General features: G+C 43.2%; 1 protein-coding gene across 2 annotated transcripts in view; it reads left to right on the forward strand.

Moving 5' to 3' along the window:
• Positions 1–1,748: 1,748 nt before the first annotated feature.
• The window catches only part of adcy2b (adenylate cyclase 2b (brain)), a gene marked incomplete at its 5' end in the record, with an annotated part of 52,155 nt that continues 31,134 nt past the window's right edge, over positions 1,749–22,769 (forward strand). For both annotated transcript variants that reach the window (XM_084563195.1, XM_084563196.1), the window contains 5 exons: positions 1,749–2,012; positions 10,072–10,269; positions 15,154–15,315; positions 16,179–16,328; positions 22,294–22,442. In XM_084563195.1, the coding sequence (XP_084419321.1) occupies positions 1,749–2,012; positions 10,072–10,269; positions 15,154–15,315; positions 16,179–16,328; positions 22,294–22,442 (923 nt within the window). The remainder of the gene's footprint in view (positions 2,013–10,071; positions 10,270–15,153; positions 15,316–16,178; positions 16,329–22,293; positions 22,443–22,769) is intronic.

Consider the following 22,769-nt stretch of genomic DNA (forward strand, 5'->3'; position numbering starts at 1 on the left):
CAGATGAACACCAACGCTGAATCATAAGTCGGCCATAACAAAGCTGCTTGTGTAGCTGTGCAGGAGTAAGCTCAGTTTGTATAAGCTGGAACCAGTAATGAGACCCCAGGATGGATTCTTCCTTCTATTGTAGATGTTTGTTACTTTGCGCATGGCTGCTGGTAATTTTTGTTACTGTCATTCACTCTCACAGTGCATACGATTAACAGTCAGCCTTAATTTGAAAATACGTTTCTAATAATTACCTTCAGTTATACCACATGTAGTGTATTTATCATTATCAGATAAACTGTGCTCCTCTCTCTCTCTCTCTCTCTCTCTCTCCTCAGTGTTAAAAGGAAACTATGTGGATTTGACACATTGAAGTGGCATTTTCACACTTCTCAGAGCATCACATGTCCCATGGCAAGAGGGGAGAGAGGGAGTGCACTCTGTGGCAGAAGAGGAGTTGAAACGAAAGAGGGAGAAACGATAGCCGCTGGGAGGAGGAGAGGAATATTGGGATTTTGGTTCTTCAAATCTTATTTTTACTCCCTCCACCGGCGCACACAGACACCGACGCTCTCAGACTTTCACTCATTACCATCTTTTTCTCTCTCTCTTCCCTCTCCCCCCCCCCCCCTTGTTTGAAGTACCGATCTCTCTTCCTCCCACACTCTCTCTGTCTCCTGAGGTTTTTCCTTCCTGACTTTGTTTTTTCTTCCCCTTCCTCCCCGTTCTTCCCCCTTCTGTGTGCGCGTCTTCTTATCTCGTCCCCGGCTGCTGGATGGCATTTCATTCTTCTTCCCATCCACACTCTGCTGCTGTTCTTGGTTTAGCACAGCTGTTACAACCCTTCTTCTCGCTCCCTCACTTTGGTTGTGCTCATCACGCACACGGAAACACACACACACACCGACACTCACACACCGGTGCTGACACAGATCTTCTTCTTCCTCCTCTCCTCTCTTATGTAAATGTCTTGAGTCTCTTCCTTTTTCTGTACCTGGTAAACAAACGCACGCACACACACACACACACACACACACACAGTCTTGAGTCATATACCAGTTCTTTCCACATTAGCTAATCTCACACATCACAATTCTCACATTTACACTCTGATAGGTACAAACACTTTTACCCAGTAGCTCTCTCCACCACACACATTGCTTCACCCTCTCACTCTTTTCCTCCCTCCCAGTTGTATACATTCTCTCTCTCCCTCTCTTTCTCTCTCAGCTCTCTCTCTCTCTCTCTTTCTCTCAGTCCTCATCTGCTCTTCAGCAGAGTAACATGTTGCCTCGTCGCAGCTACAGTGCCGAGCTGTAAGCACAGGCTGCCAGCTCCCTATCAGACTGACCAAATATAAAGAGCAAACAAGGAGGGTAGCAAGGGGGAGGCACTCAAGTCTTCCCTCTGCAGAGTCCGACCACCTTCTCTGGCAGGAGGAGGAGGTAGAGGAGGAGGAAGATCGGTTTTCACACTGTCCTGACTCAGTTTGTCACCTCAAGCAGAAGGAGCGGCAGAGGATGCGAGGGAAACTGCAGGAGCTGGAAAGTTGGCTCTCTTTTCCTCCGCCGTCCATCCATCATTCACAGCAGAGCAAACTTTTTTAAAAGAAGAAAGAGGAGGCAGTGGGTGTTCGAAGGTGGGGAGGAAGAGAGAGAGCGAGAGAGACAGAGGCACCCCTCACCCTGCTCGTCCTTTCCGTGCATGCGTTTTTGCAAGTGAGAAAGCAGGCACCATCCATCCAGAGGCAGCTACCCATGTGGCAGGAGGCTCTGTGGACCCGCGGACGCTACCTGCTGGAGAAGAACGATGGGGGCGAGGGTGGCGAGGGGCCTGAGGGCCTGGGAGACGGGTTCCCCGGGTTCCAGGGTGAGGTGTGCGTGGAGGGCGAGAAGCCTCAGGACTGGCTGTACGAGTCGTACTACAGAATGAGCCAGCAGCATCCGCTGATAGTGTTCCTGCTGCTGATCGTCATGGGAACCTGCCTCGCACTGCTGGCTGTGTTCTTTGCTTCAGGACTGGTGAGTGTGTGTGTGTGTGTGTATGAGTGTGTGGTGTTAATGGTGTGTGTCTGTGTAAGTGGATTTTAGAGGTGTGGGTAGTTAATCCAACCAGAAAGAGGAGGTTAGTGTCGTTTCAGCCCAAATATAAACACAGTGCTAGAATGCTGCATTTATACACAGGAAATGTTGTTGGGATTTTTCACATTAGGAGCAGCTATTTGGATTTTCATAGTTTTCTCTGCTGTCGTCAGAAATCTCTTCAACAACTTAAAGGAGCAGTTAGATATTTGATTCCTGCTTTCTTTCTAAAAGTTTGAAGAATTCATACCTTATCTGTAGGGTGATGTTTTTCTGTTTTCACCAGTTATCATTAGATTGTCTTTCCTTTGGGTTTGATCAGTGTAAGAGGAATATCTTATTCTGCAGCATGCGAGTGACAATACGATTTCTTGGCTCTTGAAAGCTTGTTCGACAACACTGGAGACAGCAGCTGGTGAGCTTAGAAAGACTGGAAATGACTAGCCTTGCTCCATCCACAGATAGCATAATGGGCCCACCACTTCTGGAACTTGTATCATCTTAGATTAGTCTGAGAGATTCCCAATAATTTTCTTAGTCTCAGTAGCTATTGCCTGTCACAACTTCTTGTGAGATCAGTTTAATTATAGAATTTCAGATTTCCATTCATACTTGTTCCCCTTACAGAGTCACAGAGTGAGAGTTGAACAGAAAAACTAAATTGCATTAAGAAAACCAGTTAGTGGGAATAAAGGCTTATTGTGTGTTTGTCAATGTTGAGGACGTTCAGACATTTCAGACAAGGATCCTATGTTGCTACAAGCTACTTAATCAGTTCAAAGTATCAGACAGAAGCTTTCTTGTCATTGTGACAGTAGAGTTTAAGAATATGAAAAGAGACTGAATCAGATGGGACTGTGTCGGGGGGGCGGCGGGGGGTTTGCATGTGCATGATTATGTGTGTCAGCATGAGAGGCACTTTAGATTGCAACGCTGGCTTCGCGGAGGGGATCAAGAGCGGGATGAGAGTTGAGTTCGTGGCCGTGTGGGCGCTGCTGCTTTTGTCAAGAGAAAAGTGTTGTTTTGGCCACAAACACTCAAACGCAAACACGAGCCATTGTTTGTGAAGTGCCGCCTTTGTGTTTGATGAAACGGCTGTACAAAAGGAAGCCCACTCGCGGCACCTTTCGTCGTTTCAGAATGATTGTTTTGCTGCTAAATGTTCTGCAGACTTATGTTTTGCTATTTGTGCGACTGTCACTCTGGAAGAGGCGCGCGGGGGCTGTCGCTGAACGGGGTCGTTCTCAGGAGCACCTCCACGTGAATCGATGCCTGTACTTCTATTTAAGACAAATCAATAGGTCTTATTGCCCCCCACCACCGGTCGATTTAATTCTCAGGGCTCTCATTTTCCGTGGGGCCCTCCATGCTTTGCAGGTTACGTTACAATCTCCCTCGTTAATTTCACGTCTTTCACTCTATATATAGAAATAATTCTTTCCTCCCCAGTTTGTAGCCATTAAATAACAGTCTGATGAAGCGGTTGTTCAGCGGGGCGTGCGTATTTATTACTGTTAGACGAAGAAGAATGGCAGGAATAAATAGAGGGCAGGGTTGGAGCTGGAGGCCGGGTGGCGGAGGGAGGGGAGGATGTTGTTGTAAGTGTTCAGGCTTTATCAGAGAGCCGACAGAAACCCAAGCAAGGCGACACTAATGCTCCCAAAATTACTGCACACTTTTATCTTTCCCCACAGATTAGGGCCGGAGTGGGTGAATGAATGTGGGGCTTTTAAGAGGTGCAGTCATCCATCCATTGTGTACAGCGCGTGTGTGCGTGCGTCGGTATGTACATGTCTGTGATCATGTGTGTCATTTGGGTGTGTTTGTCTCAGGAAGTCTCTCATTTCCTCTTGGCTTATCTGAATTTTTTTTTTTTGAGAAAAGAGTTCTTCTTGCTCTTTCTTGTTGCCTTGAAGTAACGATGTAATGTATGTGTGTGCTTGTGTGTGTTCTGGGGTTAGTGTGTGTGTGTGTGTGTGTGTGTGTGTGCATGCGTGCGCAAAGCCTACAATTACATGGCAGAATGCTAACCTACTGACAATTAAAACAGAGTTTGTCACTTTCATTGAGATCAGCATCTCATAATGGAAAATTGGAAATCCATAAGCCGCTCCAAACAGCTCATTTATTACAGTTTTATTTTTTGCTGTTAGTTTCAGATCACGTTCCTGTCAGTTTAAGATCATTTATATCCATTTTCTGAGTCTTTGGTATTTCGCACGGTGTTGATATTTTGTGTAAAAGCCAAAACACAGATTCGGCTCCTTGTCGTCGACAGTATGATAGATGCGGGGCGGTGACAGAGGAGTGTTTTTGTAATGATGGATCACCAGCTGTTACTGGGGGAGGAGAAGGGGAGTGATTGGGACGGAATAGATGCTGTGACATCACCAACTGAGGTGTGGTCAGGGCTGGAGCAGAGAAAACATGATCCGCTTCTACAAATGGATAAAAGGCAATTATGATATTTAGCTTTTTGTACATTATATATTAATACATCAAAGATATTAAGCCATCATCAAATGAAGTAAGACAATGGCAACTGAGCCTGTGACCCTCTGATGAAAGTACCGCGGTAGTTATACATTTCCATTTTTATGAACAGGGTTTATGTGGTGATAAATACTGTGTTTAGTTGCTGCTAATGTAATCTCTATAAACAGAAACTTGGATATGAATAGTGAATGCTTAATCACCATCAGATGACGGCTGATAGGTTCAGAGACTGCTGCTAATGCAAGCAGAATGTTTTCCATTGCTGCGGCTTCACATAAAAAGTGTAGTTTGGTTGTTATTATGACACGAAGGTAATGCATTGTCAGTGTGCTGAGCTTAGTGCTCTCTGGTATCATTCATCAAAATGCTCCTACAAAGCAGGACAATGGTGATTTTTCTACATTTTGGACAGCAGATCAGTTTGAAATGTTTCAGGCAGTGATGGAGCAAGTGGGAGCAGCCACAGTGAGCTGTTAGATGAAGAGCTGAAGGGGACAGGCTGGAGTCCGCTCCAGCTTCTCCCTATTTCATTGTGGCCTGCTGTTCAGATTCGTTCCCTGTGACGCATAAAATCATAGCTGATCACAGAATGATGGAAGAAATAAATGCACTGTATTTTATGTGATCCAAGAAAGGAAAAACACTGAACTGATGGCAGGATCATTAATCCACACAGGGCTTGACTTGGCTTCCAAATCCCCAAATTTCATCTTGACTCAACCGATATTACAAAAAATGGATACTTATATTGGTGTCAAAGCAGCAGAGCTGCAGGAGTTAAACACACTTCCCATAATAGAACTCATCCTTGTCTTTTTGTGTGATCATGCCTCACTGGTCTTTAAAAGTGACACCCACACATGATGGCCATCTACAAACTGTCAAGGTGATCCTCTGAAAGCTCTGCCATATAATAGTTGTGAAACCCCTTTGGGACAGAGGTTAAGGCTCATTTAAAGTACCTCACTGCTTCACTTTCAACAACGGCGAATGCAATTTTTGCAGAAATTCTGCCGAAGACGAGTCATACAAATGTTTGTATCTCCAAAGCTCCTCAGTCAACCTTTCCTCGATGTGTTCCATCTTTATTGATCCAAAACAATCAATTCAAAAATTGCGGAGATGGAGAAGCATCCTAATACTAAATCAGAAATACATTACTACCAAGCGGACCAATCACAGCTCTTGTGGTCTGTGTCACCGTGACGCGTAGTTACATTTCTGGGGAGGTGCACGCCAGGCTAAGGTGTTAGTGTCTGCGTAGGGTCTGGCCTGGCACCGTAGCTACGCCCTTAAATTGACGCGGAGGTATAAACCGCGCGTAAGACTGTATTGTATACTGATGGCAGATTATATCTCAGTCCACCTCCTCTGTTTAGAGAAGGTTTTTCCAGTCTGACATTGATGGCTTCCTTTACTCCTCTTTCAAACCATAGCTCTTCTCCGGAGTGTCCTTTGTCCTTCAGGTGTAGGTGGACAGCTGAATCGTTTTCTGATGAGCTGGCTCTCCTGTGCTGGGACATGCGTTTGCATTCCTCATTGAACTGAACAGCGTAAACTACATTGCTCTGTCTTTGCTGGGTGTTTTATCTATGTCGTGAACAAGTTTCTCAGTGTATTACCGGGCTTGAAATATCTGGCCGTTAACAGGCACTAGTCATGCAAGTATCTGATGGGCTACACCCACAGATGTTCCTGTTAAAACCTCAGCTTGGTAGGGTGGTGAAACGTCTTCAAGAGACTCTTTCATTAACGTTTTTAAAGTCCATAGCTAACCTATTTTCTTAGTTTCAGTCTGTATTACATTTTCTCATGGTGTTATTTTGATATTCATGTTATTTGTAATTTGGCTGCTGGGAATCTTTGAATGTAGAAATGTGTTTCAGACTTCCCTCAGTTGCAGCGCCATCCCACTGCCCTGCCCTCTGTCCCCTTTTTGTCTGATGGTGAAATGACCATTTCTTCATTCTGAACTGATGAGGTCTGCCTCTGGGGTACTGGGATGAACAGATGTCACATCGTCCAGCTAAAGCAGAAGAATAAAAATAATCACAACCATTTAAATAAACCTACCACGTGACATCTTTACAGCCAGTTACTGTAATGGTCAGAGGATTATGGGTAAATGTTCGCACCTCTCTGCACTGATCTGTAGTAACTGTCTAAAAGGCATTCATCAGCACTGGAGCTAGTACAAAAATATTCCCTCAGTTAAGTTTTCTTGAGGATTTTTTTTGGATGTTCCACCACCTTTGACTTGTTTCAGCGACATGACTTAACGCTCCTCTGTGCTCCAAATGGAGCCCTCGCGAAAAGGCTTGTTGATTATTGATGAATTTCATAACCAGCCTGAGAGCAGACTGAAGAAATATGCCACCAGTGCTGCTTCATCAGACAGGATAAATATTCAACAGGCGCCAGAACATGGAAAGTGCATACTCTGCTGTGATTTCAACACTCGCTCCTGTGCCAACTCTCCCCTTCTCCTCAGTTCCTGACGTAATGTATTTTGGTGTTTTTGTCATTTTGCTGCTTAATAATTAGATCGCTGCATCTCAGTGTCTCTTTCTGGCAGTGTCATATCTCCCTGTTGCCCCCCTTTTCCTCTTCGTATAATAGCTGGATGAGCCAGACTGGGTTAAAAAGGGAAATAATTGTTCTGGGTGACAATGCAGCACAATATGGCAGGCAGGCACGGCCCCCTCCCTCTATGCAATGTCTGGGGAAATGGCTTTAAACGGTTTCAAAAGGGATTAGAGGGCTTACAATCTGAAATGTGCAAAGTGCAGATGCTTCTTTTTTTACTGCAAATAAGTGAATAGTTGCTCTGGTGAATTGCACATGTGGTGGGAAAGCAGCTCCTTCCCAAACCCAGTACGTGTGTGAGCATTTAGTACAATGTGACATGGTGCTAAAGGAATGTCCTCACCACTGAGTTGTCCCTCCGCTGTTTCTGTGAGTTTACAGTCTCGCTTACATGCTCATTAGGATTCAGCCCGTGCTTCGGTCTGACTGTATAGCTGCCTTAGCGTCAGCAGCCAGATCCCTAGGGATCACTTCGCCAGACCCTGACTCACACTACCTCTGCCACATCGTGCTGCTCCATTAAAACACAGCAAAATGCTGTGTATTAACGTAATGCTTACCCCGCATTTGCTCGGCCCAAATAGCTTCAGCTACTTTCAACGAGCGGCTTGAGTCGATAAACTGCCAAATCATCCACGAATTCAAAGTTCAGTCGGTGACATCTTTTCATTGTGTTACATAAAAGCTGCCTCAGTCAACTGCAGTTGGTGAGAATCAAACACGTTTCTATGATGTTCATTTTAGCGTTTGTTTAGAGCTGCTGGACCTGTCAGCGTAATCATGACTGGACTAAAATAACTCAAAACGGTTTGCGTCCGTGCAGGGTTTAGGGCGTGTAAGTCTGCTTGGTGTGTGTGGAGGACTTTTGTCTACTGTCTGTGCACAGTCTGCAGATGATGGTGATTTTTCACATTCTAAAGAAGGGGAAAAGAAAGCAGAAAGTACTTTTTCACTCTGAACGGAATCTTAGAAAGCCATGGAATGATGTTATAACATTAGTTATAAAATGTATTTGCATATGAGATATTTATTCATCTTCTGTACCCGCTTATTCCTGTTAAGGGTTGCGGGGTCTGCTGGAGCCTATCCCAGCTGTCATCGGGCGAGGGGCGGGGTACACCCTGGCCAGGTCGCCAGTCTATCGCCACTCTGTCACAGAGAGACAGACAACCATTCACACTCACATACACACCTACGGCCAATTTAGAATCACCAATTAACCTAACCAGCATGTCTTTGGATGGTGGGAGGAAGCTGGAGTACCCGGAGAGAACCCACGCAGACACAGGCAGAACATGCAAACTCCACACAGAAAGGCCCAGTTGGCCCATGGATTTGAACCCGGGACCTTCTCGCTGTAAGGCATCAGTGCTAACCACCTCTCCACTGTGCCGCCCGCATATGAGACATTACACGTGAATACGTTTAAAGAGGAAATGGGCTTTAACAGTGGACTGAGCCTAAGAAGGTTGTTTAGTCGTTTTTTGTGGACTTTTACTCAGCATCATCTGACCTGCAGCAAGCCCTTCTGGCATTACTCTGAGGTACAGTGGCTGGAGCTTTTTAAATGAACGCAATTAGCTTTTTTTATTTACTACCACTCCTCTAGGCCCGGATCAGAAAATTAATTAATGATTGTTCTGTTCTTCCTATCGTTATGTCCAACAGAGAGACAGTAAGATTGTGAAACTGCTCTGTCCTCCTGGTAATTGTAATAATTTTTCTGCCTTCAAATGGAACATTGTGAGCTTGTGGTCACAAAATGGGAAGGTGTAATACAAAACGCTTGGCGTTCAAGTGGTAACATCAGTCGTACGTCAGAACACTGCTATAGGCAACTGTAAACCATTAGCCAAAGGGGCTAATGTTTAGCAAGCTACAACTGAGTAACTTAGTGTAGGCCTAACAGAGAACATGAGCATTTTCCTCAGATTATAAATTTACTCTGAAAACTATACAACTAAATTACAATATGTCAACTTACTGGTTACTTCTGTCATTTCTGAAAATATCAGCAGACAAGTGTCAACTTGTGAACTCTGACCTTATCAAAAACTTGTGAATATGACAATAGGGGGCCCTTCAAATGGACTTGGTACGTGGACAAGATCAGGCAGAGTTCAAAGATATGATGATATGATGGAAAAAAACCTGATGAACCTTGGAAGAACAAACTCCAGCAGAAAGTTTAACACGGGTGTAGGTACTGAGAGTGTTCACACGACTTCTTCAATTTTACACATGACCAAGAGAGCATGAGGATGAACTTGTCCACTGAGGAGGCGGGTGAGGGAGCTCTGGTCCGAGGTAATGAGCCAGAGATAGAGAGAGAGAGAGAGAGAGAGAGAGAGAGAGAGAGAGAGAGAGAGTGTTGACAGTTTCTAAATGCTGACTTTGACAGTGTAAGTGTGGAAGTGATGCTGTAGCACATTCTCTGGGCTCAGACTGTCTGCCCGCCGATCTGCAGGCCGTCTGTTCATCTGTTTGTGTGCTTGTTGTGTACGACCTCCGTCCTTTTGAGGACTGGACGTCCTCACAATTGCACAAAAACGTGTTCTTCCGAAATAAGGAAATGTTTTTGTGATTCAGATCATGTGTGATGGATCTAAAGTTCTAAAGTTAAATGGTTTCAGAGAATTAAGTATTTAAAACATATTCACAACTTATTCATGTGTCTCTGGCAGGTCTTTTTCTGTCCTTCAGACTGTGCTGTGGTCTCACATTATTCATAGTACATGACTGGATTTTCATCATTGGCATCATTTCCTCACTACTGTATTGCAAAAAACACACGTGTGTATGTGTTAGCGGTCTACTGAATACGAACAGAGCCAAATACTGTAGGAAATCTGGACTTTTCCACCAAATTCAGTACACTGAAAAGAATGTAAAACAATGATTCTTTTTCTCCCTCCAGAATACAGAGGACCACTTGACGTTCCTGATCACGGTGCCTGCTGCTCTCTTCCTCTTCTTGTCCATTTTCATCCTTGTCTGCATCGAGTCCGTCTTCAAGCGGATGCTCCGCCTCTTCTCTCTCCTCATATGGGCCTGTCTAGTCACCATGGGTTACCTGTTCATGTTCTCCGGAGGAAGACTCAGTCCCTGGGACCAGGTAAATAAATTAGTGTGAGTGGTATTTTTCTGTGTGTGTTTATCTGGACGGGTAAGCAAGTGTGTGTGTCTAAAAGACCAAACGAAAGAGTCTGTTGAATTGTGTATGCTTACACTACACAGTCACTACAGTATACTCTCACTTGCCTGTTCGTTAGGTACACTAGTGAAAACTAATGCATTTTAATATAACAGCCCTGCACCAAATGTTTGCTTCATGAACCTGATGGTATTCAACATTGGTAGTAGTTTGTTGTACTATTTGTGTTGTACCAGCAAATGTGTTATTTTGGCAACCCCATTTTAGTCAGTGGGCGAGACTAAATAACAGAAACACTTTTGTGTTTAATCCTTGTTTAACAGCACCACAAACTACATCCTCCCAAATGATAATGCAGGGCTGTTACATTAGAGTAATTGTTTTTACTGGTGTACCTCGTGTTTGGGCAAGTGAGCATATGCATTTCTGGTTGAAGGTATCAGTGTACAATCAACTGATCTTTCACTAAGCTCACTAAGCCGTTTCTATAGTGTCAAATAATTAACTAAAATGAAACTTATTAGAAAAACTGACACTTGAGTATGCATCAGTATTTTGCATCAGTATGCATCATTCACTATCTAAAATGACAGAAACCATCCTGAAAAAAGTTTGACGTGTACTTTAGCGTTTTAGTTTGGCCCAAGTCCCATCCACTAACATGGAGGAGGTGGAGCTTATGACCTATACTGCAGCCAGTCACCAGGGGGAGCTCTACTTGCTTTGGGTTCACTTTCGAGAAGCTGTTCTGTCGTCCATCTTTATACAGTCTATGAGCTGCGCACAACAGTCTACAGTCTGAAGAGGGTTTTTCAGCTAGCAGCCAGTCAGTGTAGCTTGCCGTGTAGTTAGCATGTCGTTTTCACATCTAAAACACACCCATAGCTGCTGGTAAATTTGTCTACACCTTTGTTGCCCAGCCACAACCATATTTCGTACCTTTAAGCCCGGCAGGATGGATTCTTATGTGACAATCTCACAAATCCAGCTGCCTCATTGTTTAAGTTACTATTGGTTGACCTTTAAATGTTCCCAGCTGACTTGGTTAATTCAGTTCAGTTCAATTCAGTTTTATTTATATACCACCAATAACAATACAAATTGTCTCAAGAAGCTTTACAGTACCTGCCCTAAACCCCCAGAGCAAGCACAAAGCTGACAGTGGCAAGGAAAAACTCCCTTTGCTTTAGAAGCAATAAATCTGTAAAGGTGTCTGAGCTATTCACTCACTGGCTACATACAGCACATAATAATGGAAAAGACAAAGGCAGAAACTGCATGCCCCTCTAGAAAATAAGTCAATGGGGAATGCTGATGTTTACAGCTTAAATGAGTTCATGTAAACACAAACCCTTAACATTCAGCTGACTATTTCACTATAAGAGACGAAAACCATGGAAGTGTTTGTTTATTTCCCTGTGGAGGGTAGAAAAGTAAAGAAAATACCATTTTGCTGTGCACACACTCTCATTACAAGAAACTTTTGTTGCTGAGCTATTAGTATTTTAAATGGTTCACACCGTTTTAATCAAATGACTTTGTGCTTCCACACCAGGAATAGTTTATCTTATTTTATCAAGAGTAGGCTCATAATAGTCTACATGCCAGGGCAGAATCTTAGGAAACAATAGGGTTTAAGGCAATTTATAGATTAGAAATTACTCTTAGTTTAGGCCAGCAATTTCTGATTTATAGAGCAGCCAGTTCAAGAGTAAATGTACAATTATGGTCCACAGTGAAGAGTAAAATAAACATTATTCCAATTTAAAAGTTTGTGAGGAGAAATAATCAACCAACCACACTTTCATTACAATAGTATTACATTTCCTTAAAGCTGATTATACACAAGAGACAGATTAAAAGCGAACAGTCAAAATGAAAGCAGTAAAATCTGAGCTCTCCTGACATTTAGTCCAATTCAAAAAGCACTGGACCATACAGTGCCAGCCTCAGGATGCTTTTAGAACAACAATATATAATTATGTGACTAAAACAAAATGAATAAATAAGGCCTGTCTTTCAGGAGTGTTTTGGGGATTGCATTGGTACGTGACAATGGGCGTTTTTACGCATCACTTTAGGTGTTTCTTTGCATCCGTAATCGTGTGTATGTTTGCGACTGTGTGTTTGTGTGAGTGCAGAATTAATTCCCCGTGCTAATGAGGCCTGATGAGGGCTGGAGGTGAACAGATCAGCAGGGAGACGCATTAGTTTTCCGTGCCAGGCTCCATCTCTCTCCGTTTCAGGAATCCTATTTTCTCGTGCAGCGCCCTGTCTCTCCCTATTCATCAAATCCCATTTTTCTCTCCTCAGCTTCTCCACCTGCCTCCTTTTCTCCTTTTAAGGCGCGTACGCCCACCCCCCCCCCCCCCCCCCCCACCGCAACCCACCGTGCCCAAATTTCCTCTCCCCCCTTCTCTGCCCACTTACCTTCCCTTCGCTCCTTTCCTCTTTTTTTCCTCTGGGGTGGAGATATTTTTATCATAAGACACCTGTGAGAGCATAATCATTCTGCATTATTAATCCCTCCGTTATGCTCCCATGACTCTTCCACATCTTACACATCTTCCACACATCTATCTATCTATCTATCTATCTATCTATCTATCTATCTATCTATCTATCTATCTATCTACTTAAAAAGGCAGAAATGCAAACAGAAGAAAAGAACAAGTCTGAAAGAAATGAAAGAAAAAGAAGGAAACTTCAGCAGGAGGGCAGAAATCCGGAGAAGAGAGAACAGTTGGAACTGCAGGCTGCTCTCAGTGGGTTGGATTGATTGCGATGACTGAGAGAACAGCACATCTGATGGAGCACACAGAGCTAATAACAGTGAGGGCCTGGGAAAAAAAAAAACAGGGGAGAGAGAAAGGGTGAGGGGAGACCAGAAAGAGAGAGGACGCGAGACACCGCTCTGTGGCTGTTCACTTTTAACCTCTCCACGCCGCCGCAAGCACGCTCACCTGCTCGCCCTCCTTGTGTAGCCGTTGCACACAAAGAAAACCTTGTAAGAATACAGTACAGCTGTATTACACCGTTAGTCTGGGCTTTATATGATTTCTCTGAAGGCTACGGCTCTTTCCAGAGAGCAGATTGAACATGGCTGCCACACCTGGTACCCCAGAATCATGACGCAGTAACACTTACCTGTGTGTGTGTGTGTGTGTGTGTGTGTGTCAGCAGAAAAACTGGGTGCTTACATCCAAATGTGCTGCTTAGGCTCATGAACGCGAAAACGAGGGCAGAGCAAAACATTTTCTGATGTAGGTATTCAAGCATGCACATCTGCGCGTCTGTATGTGTTCAAGTTAGGAGGCAAGCGAGCCTGTGCCGCTTCTGTCTGAAACACAGAGGAAGGTTGTGCGCTCGGAACAGAACTGACAAAAAAAAAAAAAGGTAATAGAAGAAGGCGAAGTGGGACGATGTGTGCAGCTCCCATCTCAAAGTGTTTGAGTGTGTTACGATTCAGGCCGGAGTGCTGTGGAGATGGAGTGTGTCTGGCAGCCCGCGTGGCAGACAGAAGCAGGTGACGCACGTGAAATTAGACTGCCATTCTCAGTTCCACACAACCACCCAAAACAGATCGGACGTCCATCAGACACTCCAACCAACTGCCCTTGCTTTTATTTATTTATTTTTTCAGAGGTAGGAGTTCAAGGCTAGGAGTTAAAGATAAAGGCGAAAATCTACCGGACCTTCAAAACACCACATCTGCTCGCGCATCAGCATCCATCCCTTTATTGGTTCCCTTAGTAACAGAAGATCTAATCCCACACAAAACACCTCTCTCTGTACTCTGTGTTCGGGGCTTCTTTTTGAAGAAACTCGGACAACCAAACAATCACTTGTCGTTTTTTGTGCTCTTCAAAACACTTCATGTCAGTTAAAACCTGTCATTGGAAATAAATGTTGATGTTAGCAGCGTGTGCAGAGCCTTATATTTGTAAGAACATGAGAGCCACGCTGAGGTGTAAGAAATATGAAAAAAAAAATTAAAAAAAACATGCTCCAAGCTGTCACTCTCAGTCAGTTCCTGCTTGCAGGACGACTCTCTGAACCTGACAGACGCAGGAAATAAACAGACAGGCAGGAAGGTCAGAGGTCATCTGGTGTCCCAGTTGAAGCTCTGACCCCATCGTGGTGCTCGCCACCACAACAGGAAGGGTTGGACTGACAGCAGGGGAAGTGGACAGGGACGGAGCAGGAGGTTAAGGCACGAGGTATCAATGAGCAGCACGCAGGAACATGCACACGCGCACGTCCACAGTCGGAGCCGACGGGAGGTCTGAGAAAGAAAAAAAGCTTTGATGGATACCTGGAATTGGAAACAAGTGGTCAGAGTAAACAAGCAAGAGACATGCACCTCATCCTCATATGTATGTGTTCTTGCTTCCAGGTGATCACAGAGGTTTTTTTTAATCTAAGTGAGCAACCCACTCATCTATGTTTATCACAGGATCAGCAGTTTATCGTTGGATCTTTTAGTAAAGAACAGGCAGCAGCCCACTCAGCTGTGTTCTGTATTTGGACAAACAGCAGACAGAGAGAGAAGGCACAGCATATAAATTGCTAGTGGGATCCATTTGCTGGCATGTTTGCATCCCACATTTGGAAACCAATGTTCTAACTGTGATGTTTATTTCACTGAAAATATTACCTGTCCAAAGTGTGCTTGCAGTTCTGTAAATCAAATGGTAGCCAGACTATTAAAGGTTTGCTTTAGATTTTTTTTGCCCTGGAATAAAAAAGCTCAAAGTATCCGAGACTATTTTTCCAAATCAAAAGATGATCAGCTTTATTACAGATAAATTTGCACCTTCACATTTTGTTCCCTCCTGTCTCCAGGTGTCCTTCTTCTTGTTCATCGTGTTTGTTGTCTACACCATGCTGCCCTTCTCCATGAGTGGGGCCATTATCGCCAGCGGCATCACCTGCTTCTCACACACCGTCACCCTCAGCATCTGTCTGACCTCCACCGTCACAGAGCTGGAACCTCTGGTCTGGCAGGTAAGACAGATATTTGCTCAGCAAATGTTTGAATGTTTGAACGTACAGGTCAGCCAGACAGTTGAAGTTCATTTTACTCAACATCCTGCTTCTGCCATACATGTAACTGAGGTGACTTTATGAGCAGCAGCGCAGGGGTTAGTTTCTCAAAGGATAAGGCTGTTATATGTACTATTAAATTGATGAGGTACATCATATTAATAAGGTCTAGGTTGTAAAACAGTGAGCCTATTCTGTAATGCGTTGCACATTCAGCAGAGCCTCCAGAGTCAGATGAACCTCCCTTTAACAAATAAAGGGATCAGCTTTAAAAAATAAAAACTCTGGCTCTAACTGAATGGACTCTTGACACACTAACAGTGAGATAAGAAAACAAATCTGTTGCCGTCAATAGAGAAACATGCCAGATAAGGCATGAAGTAAAGTAAAATTGATTTTAGCATCACACAGACAGTCTTATCAACCATGAAAGCAAACGCATTCTAATCACAATGGTGTCTCTCTTTTCTTCTCTCTCACACACACGCACAGTGGAAAACTACACCACCAATAAAACATGCTCAAACACAGCCATTGCCCTTGGATATAGCTCCAAGAAAAACCTATTGATATGCTGGTCCACATTTTTAAGAGCTTGAGGTTGACATAGTGGTGGAAAGCACAGCGGAAGAGAGCGCTCTTGACTGGGTTTATGGGGTAATAATATAGGATACGTGGATGGCTGTATAGAGGGAAAATTACAGGTGCAAGCATATCTGGAACGTGCGTCACCTCCTGACTGTCTCTTGATGCCGTATTTGTTTGCATGTGTGTGTGTGTGTGTGTGTGTGTGTGTGCATGTGTGTGTGCGGCGTGTGTGGCAGATCTTAGCCAATGTGATCATCTTCACCTGTGGTAATCTGGCCGGGGCCTATCACAAGCACCTGATGGACCTGGCACTCAGACAGACCTACCAAGACACCTGCAACTGCATCAAGTCACCCATCAAACTAGAGTTCGAGAAGCACCAACAGGTACACCGCGCGAGAGCCACATGTCACATAGTGAGATAGGGAGTGACGTCTTAAAGGGGAAGTACTGTTTTTTACAACCTGGACCTTATTTCTGGCATAAAATACGATCGTTTACTCATCAATATAACTTTTGTGTAATTTGTATTCCTTCGGGAGATATTTAGATCAGCATATATCCACGTAGTGGGAGTGACTGGGGCACCGAAACGCAGCCTTTAAATAACGCATTATCTGCCACGAAACTTGTTAATTTCACCAATATTTTGTTATCGTACGCTAGTGCTATTACCCGTTGTGAGCTGTTATCATCATCCGGGGTCTGTAGATTGACCTACAGACCCCAGATGATGTCTTCTGACCTGGATGATGTCATCTCTGAGCGTCACGTGCACCCGCGACGGTCGCCTTGTTTACCTGTAATTTGCTACTGCTAGTTTTTTTGCAACATGCCTGAATATTTTTCCGATTCTGAGGTTGTGGACGAAACCATAGCAGTAGCAAATTACAGGTAAACAAGACGACCCTCACGGGTGCGTGTGACGCTCAGAGATGACATCATCCAGGTCAGAAGACATCATCCGGGGTCTGTAGGTCAATCTACAGACTTACACAAAAGTTATATGGGTGAGTAAACGATCGTATTTTATGCCAGAAATAAGGTCCAGGTTGAAAAAAACAGTAGTTCCCCTTTAAGGTCACATCTTTTCACCAGATTGCTGTCCAACACCTTGTCTCTGTGCGCCTAGTTTAAGTACCCTATTTTCCAACCATGCTAGCAACGTGGAATGTCAGTATTTCTGTCCTGGTCTTTTGCCCAGACTTAAATAACTCATAACTATTGGATGGATTGCAGTTCAGTTTTGAGCAGACAAAAATTTTGCTGACAATTGTAGGTTGCTGTGAAATGTCGCAACAATTACTGGATGGATTTCTTTGAAATTTGGAACAGAAATTCATCTCCCTTAGGGAACATTGTTACACGTTTACACTGACATTTCCATTACCATGTTGGCATCCCAACACAATAACCTAGAATGGTGAACCATTGGTAAAAGTTGTTCGGTTGAAAATCTTTGTGTCAGCTACCTGAGCTCGGCAATGAGCTCAAGAAAGCCACTAGCTACGCTGCACCCGCTTCCTGTTTTCCTTATCTCGCTCACACATACTCGATGAGTGCCCAAATGAATTCAAACCTATTCTGTTTTATAGCCCAAATATTTCAATATTCCTCAGTTCTGTCGGGGACCTAGAGTTGGTATGTCGATCATGTATAAAGTGGTATTATCCATTGACATTTGCTTGACATTAGCGTCTTTGCCCTGGCATTAGCCATTCTTTCCAGCCAGGGAAATGACACATGAAACTGCACATTCATAGCTGGCAGTCTATTCAGTATGGATGTGCCATGATTTTTTAATTTTCTTTTTTTTTTTTGTTGTTGTAAATTTAATAAAAACACAATTTATCGTGCGGATTGGGTCAAACATTCATTCATTTTCTGTAAACTCTGGAGGGTCACAGAAGGTCCCAGCTGTCATTGGGCGAGAGGCGGGGCACACCCTAGACAGGTTGCCAGTCTATTGCAGGGCTAACACAGACAGACAGACTACCATTCACACTCACATGCACAATTTAGAATCATCAATTAACCCAGAACCTTCTTGCTGTGAGACATCAGTGCTAACCACCACTCCATAGTGCCCCCCTGGGTCATGCTAATTGATATTCATTATTAACCTTTAATGACTTGTTTTGTGTGTCACTAATTCTACAGGTGAGCTTAACAATCTCACATGAAGAGAGCTAGACATTTGTAGATTGAAGTTTTATGTTTATATGTATATGTTGTGTGTTCAGCTGCTCAATGCAGATCACTTTTGTTCATTAAGTAAACACATGATTAATAACGCTCCATCTCTTCAGGCTATTATACCCCCTCGGCATGCTCACGGTGGACTGTTCATATTACTTCAGAGCTGAATAAGTAAATAAGAGCGGCTGGTGTGGGTTTCTATTTTTAGCCCCTCTCTCTACTTAATTTGCCGCTGTGTTTTAGGAAATGAGCCCGTGGTGTGTGAACAGTGTAATGACCCTCTCTGCTGTGAGCCGCATTTATGAGTCACACCCCCTCAGGCATCTATTCGCTCTCTGCAACATCATGCACGCACACCCACACACATGCCCACACGCTCGCACACACACACCAAAATCACCCTCAAACCACCCTCCATCTGATGTGTGTACGGTGCTAAATTAAAGCAAAAACTTACTTGGTTACACAACAGCTGTGGGTGATGGATCTTGCGCTGATCTCTAGTTCTCCATTTTTCTTATAATTGACCATTCTAAGCAATGGCTTGACATTTCCAGCGCAGTTACGCTAAACAGTAGAGCATATGCCAACTTTCAAAAACATCGCCAGCAACCATTGAACTCAATGTCAGTGTCACAGTGTCATCTCCTTTGTGTAGTTACCTTTGTGCAACAACAGAAATCATATGGAAAGAAAGCAGGAAAAATACCAAGAAAATACTTGGTAGCAAGAGCCTGTAACTTTTTGGAGCTGTACAGCAGTATTCACAAGATACCTGTCTTACTTGCTGCGTCATACACTCACTTGCCAGTTCATTAGGTACACACGTGAAAATGAACACACTCTAATATGACAGTCCTACACTAAATCTCCCTTGATGACAGTTATAATGTTCACTATATAGAACACCATAAGAAAGTTAGTAATTCAACTGTATGAACATTTTGGAGGATATAATTTGTGGTGCTGACTACAATGGCGCTGTCAAAATAATAGAAACATGTGCCTATGTAACACAATCCAATTCAATAGTACTACAAACCACAACCTCTAAAATTAAGTTGAATCAACAGCTCTCTCTGTTATTTGAAATAAATGCTGAAAACCATAAGCCGAACCTCATGAAGATTTAGTGCATGACTGTTATTAGGATGCATTTGTTCTCACTAGTGTGCCTAATGAACTGGCAAGTGAGCGTATGTTCATTTGCAGCCTCCGACTGGAAGAAACTAGCTTACCCTGCCTCTGGTGGGCGTCAAAAGGCATTTGGGGAAAGCATAGACTGAAGTACAAATCAGTGAATAAATTAGTCCCCTGCAGATTTAGGCCTGCAGACTTTGCCTTTAATTTTCACCTCACACACCTTCAAACCCAAGTGTACAGTCATTAGCAGTCTAAAAATTTTCTGGAACTTGCTCCGTTGCTTTCCTCTGACACCCTGCATATTTATAAAGCTACCTCAGCTGCTCTTCTGTGCTTGATTTTGGCTCTCTGTGCTCAGTCCTGAAAATTTTAGTGAACCGTTCTAGTTCCAATCAGTTTAAAAGGTACAAACAGTAGGTGGTAATAAAATAGAATGGACCTGGTTATATTCTGCTCAGAATCAGACACTTCACATGTGAGCATGTGTCTCTTTGTGGTCATATGAAAGCTGTTTATTTTTTCATTGACATATAAACTTGTAGTCCTGGTCCCACCACCCTGCCCAATGTCCATTCCTACTAGACTCCTTGTTCCTCTCTGATTATGGTGCATGCTATACTAATACTTAATGCCAGCCTACTCACTTACATAAACCTGTCATCACTGACAGTTTCCTGCCTCAGTGCTCTTGTTTATTCTCATGACGGTAATTCTCAGTTATTAGTACTTTGATTGCCACCCTTTTAATCCATTATCAGTCCCCCATGTATCATGCCTCATGTAGTCAGTATCATGTACTCTTGTTTGTATCATGTTGATATGTTGCATTACATAGATAAATATATGAATTTATCTGCTTCTGCTGCCTTCCTTCCTTCTCTTAAGTCCCGTCTCCCTCTTTTTTTTTTCTCACTCTCTACCCATCTGGCCTCAAGGTTTAATCCTGATAATAGGGAGTTTTTCCTTTCCACCTTAGTGCTTGCTGTGATGATTTCAGACTCTTGGTTCTGTAAAGCGTCTTGAGACATCTTTTATTGTTGTTGTTATTGAATTAAATTGGTTTACAGTTTCTACACTCGGTTGGTTTTAAGCGTTTTGCTTAGTTGCGAAATAAAGAGAGGGAGATAAAATACATGGATAGTGAGGGAGAGGACAGGTGCTCAGTGCATCACGGGAAGTCCCCCAGCAGCCTACGGCTATAGCAGCTTAACTAAGGGATGGTTCAGGAAAACCCAAGCCAACGCTAACTGTAAGCTTTACCGTAAACAAAAGTTTAAAGGCTAGCCTTAATAGTGGACAGGTTGTCTTCCTCCCTAAAGTAATCTAGGAGCTGGTTCAATAAGAGAGGTAGCTGGTACCTAAAGGCTTTACCTCCTCTTACACTTTTTGAACTTTGCACAATTAAGCTCATGGCGTTTCTTGCTACAGGCGAACTAGGCGAATGCTCAGGGCCCCCAAGCCACCAGGGGCCCCCAAAGGTGCATGTTCAACCTCATCTGAGGAGAATTAAAATGTCCTGTCTTTATCTATAGCTATCTCGTGTGTTTGTTACATCCCTTATATGCTTAAAAATAAAAGTAGGATATAAATAATATAAACTGCAATGATAAGCTGTATTTCTGTGGCATTATTACGTCATATTCGTTGGACCGCACTGTCACACAGTGAGTGACGTAGCGGGCCGCCGACAGGTATGATGGGAATGATTGACAGCTACCCATCATTCCCATTAGCGAGAATATTAAACAAAACAAACACAGTAATGGCATCAAAAAGAAGTTATCTCAGTGGCGCCGAAAAACGGAAGAAGAAGAAAACGGAGGAAGAAAAACGGGCAAAGGACAAAAGTAAAGCATTTGTTGATGATGTAGGCTGGATAGGTGGAGGTGAAACGCTGTTTTTTTTTTAGCAAGTTTGTTTATTTGTCCTGCTAGCCAGCTAGCTAGCCCTGGATAAATATTAGCTAGCTGGCTACGATTTGTTCGTCATAAACTCAGCTTTAGTGTTTGCTTCACGAAAGTATAATAAAATATAAAATCAATATAAAATATAATAATAATCTAATATAAAATGAATGTCTCATGTGAATTGACAGACTGACTCCAGACCCGTTTATTCACATTACTATTATTTTTAGGGAGAGAAGACATATGCTAAGTGTGAATTTTGTTAAATAAGCATTATTTTTTAGTGTTGTTTTGTTTTCGTTGTTGCACCTTAAAATAGATGTTGGTTTGCTGTATGTTCTTATTTAAAGTAAACATTTTTATAAACGCTCAAAATCTGTTTTATTTATTGACGTATAGAGGATTGTAGTTTTCTTTGTATTATAGTTCTTTATCAGTTTAACTTGCCTGAGTGGCTCAACTTAAGATGGTTAATTTTAACTGTAGCCTGTTTTGCTCAGACGTGTAATAGATTGTGGCATCTTAGTGGACCATCTAAGGGTTAGGAATCTCTTAATCGTAGTTTGACAAACGAGGAGCCCCCAAACAGCATCTTGTTTAGGGCCCCCACGAAGCTAGAAATGGCTCTGATTAAGATTGCACTTTGAGAGCGATCTTACTGGAGTTACATGGTACGATGGGGTCCATGAGGTATGATGGAGCTTGGCTTTTAAGGGCCTTGTATGTAAGGAGAAGGATTTTAAATTCTAGTCTGGATTTGACAGAAGGCCAATGAAGAGAAGCTAAAACTGGAGTAATATGGTCTCTCTTGCTAATTCCCGTGAATGCTCTGGCTGCCGCATTTTGAATCATTTGGAGGATTTTTCGAGAGCTACTTAGACAAAAATAATCAATTTCAGTAATCTATCCTGGAAAAAAACAAGTGCATGAACTAGTTTTTCAGCATCTCTTTGAGACAAAATGATCCAAATTTTGACATACTATGCAGTCCTGGACACTTGTTGTATGTGACCATAAAGCAAGAGCCTGGTACTGTTAATGTCACTGTAAATCAAATCATTGCCTGCCTTGTTTGGCTACCTCTGCCTCTCCTTGTATGTAGGAGCGTTTGCTGTTGTCCTTACTGCCCGCGCATATAGCCAGAGTAATGAAGGCTGAGATCATCCAGAGGCTACAGGGACCAAACTTTGGACGAACAGAGAGCACCAACAACTTCCACAACCTCTATGTGCAGCGGCACACCAATGTCAGGTAATACTCCTTCTCCTTTGTCTGTAGCTCCATGTCACAAAGGTTATTATTTTCTGCTCTCATCCTAGCCTTTGATTGCTCCTGTGCCGTCCTGTCCACCCCTTCATCACTACTCAGCCCTCTTCTTCCTTTGTCCCCCACTCTTTACCTGATCTTACTGTTGTAGCACTTCTCCCCCTCTATAATGTTCTTTCATTCCGTCGCTTCCTCTCCCTTCATTTCTCACATCTCATCTTCTCGACTTCCCATCTTCTTATTCCTTTTTGCTACCATGGTCAAACTCAGATCAGAGTTAATCCACTTCTATTGTACTCTGAGGTCACTTTG

The sequence above is a fragment of the Chelon labrosus genome (genome assembly GCF_963514085.1).
Source record: "Chelon labrosus genome assembly, chromosome: 16".
Classification (NCBI taxonomy): domain Eukaryota; kingdom Metazoa; phylum Chordata; class Actinopteri; order Mugiliformes; family Mugilidae; genus Chelon; species Chelon labrosus.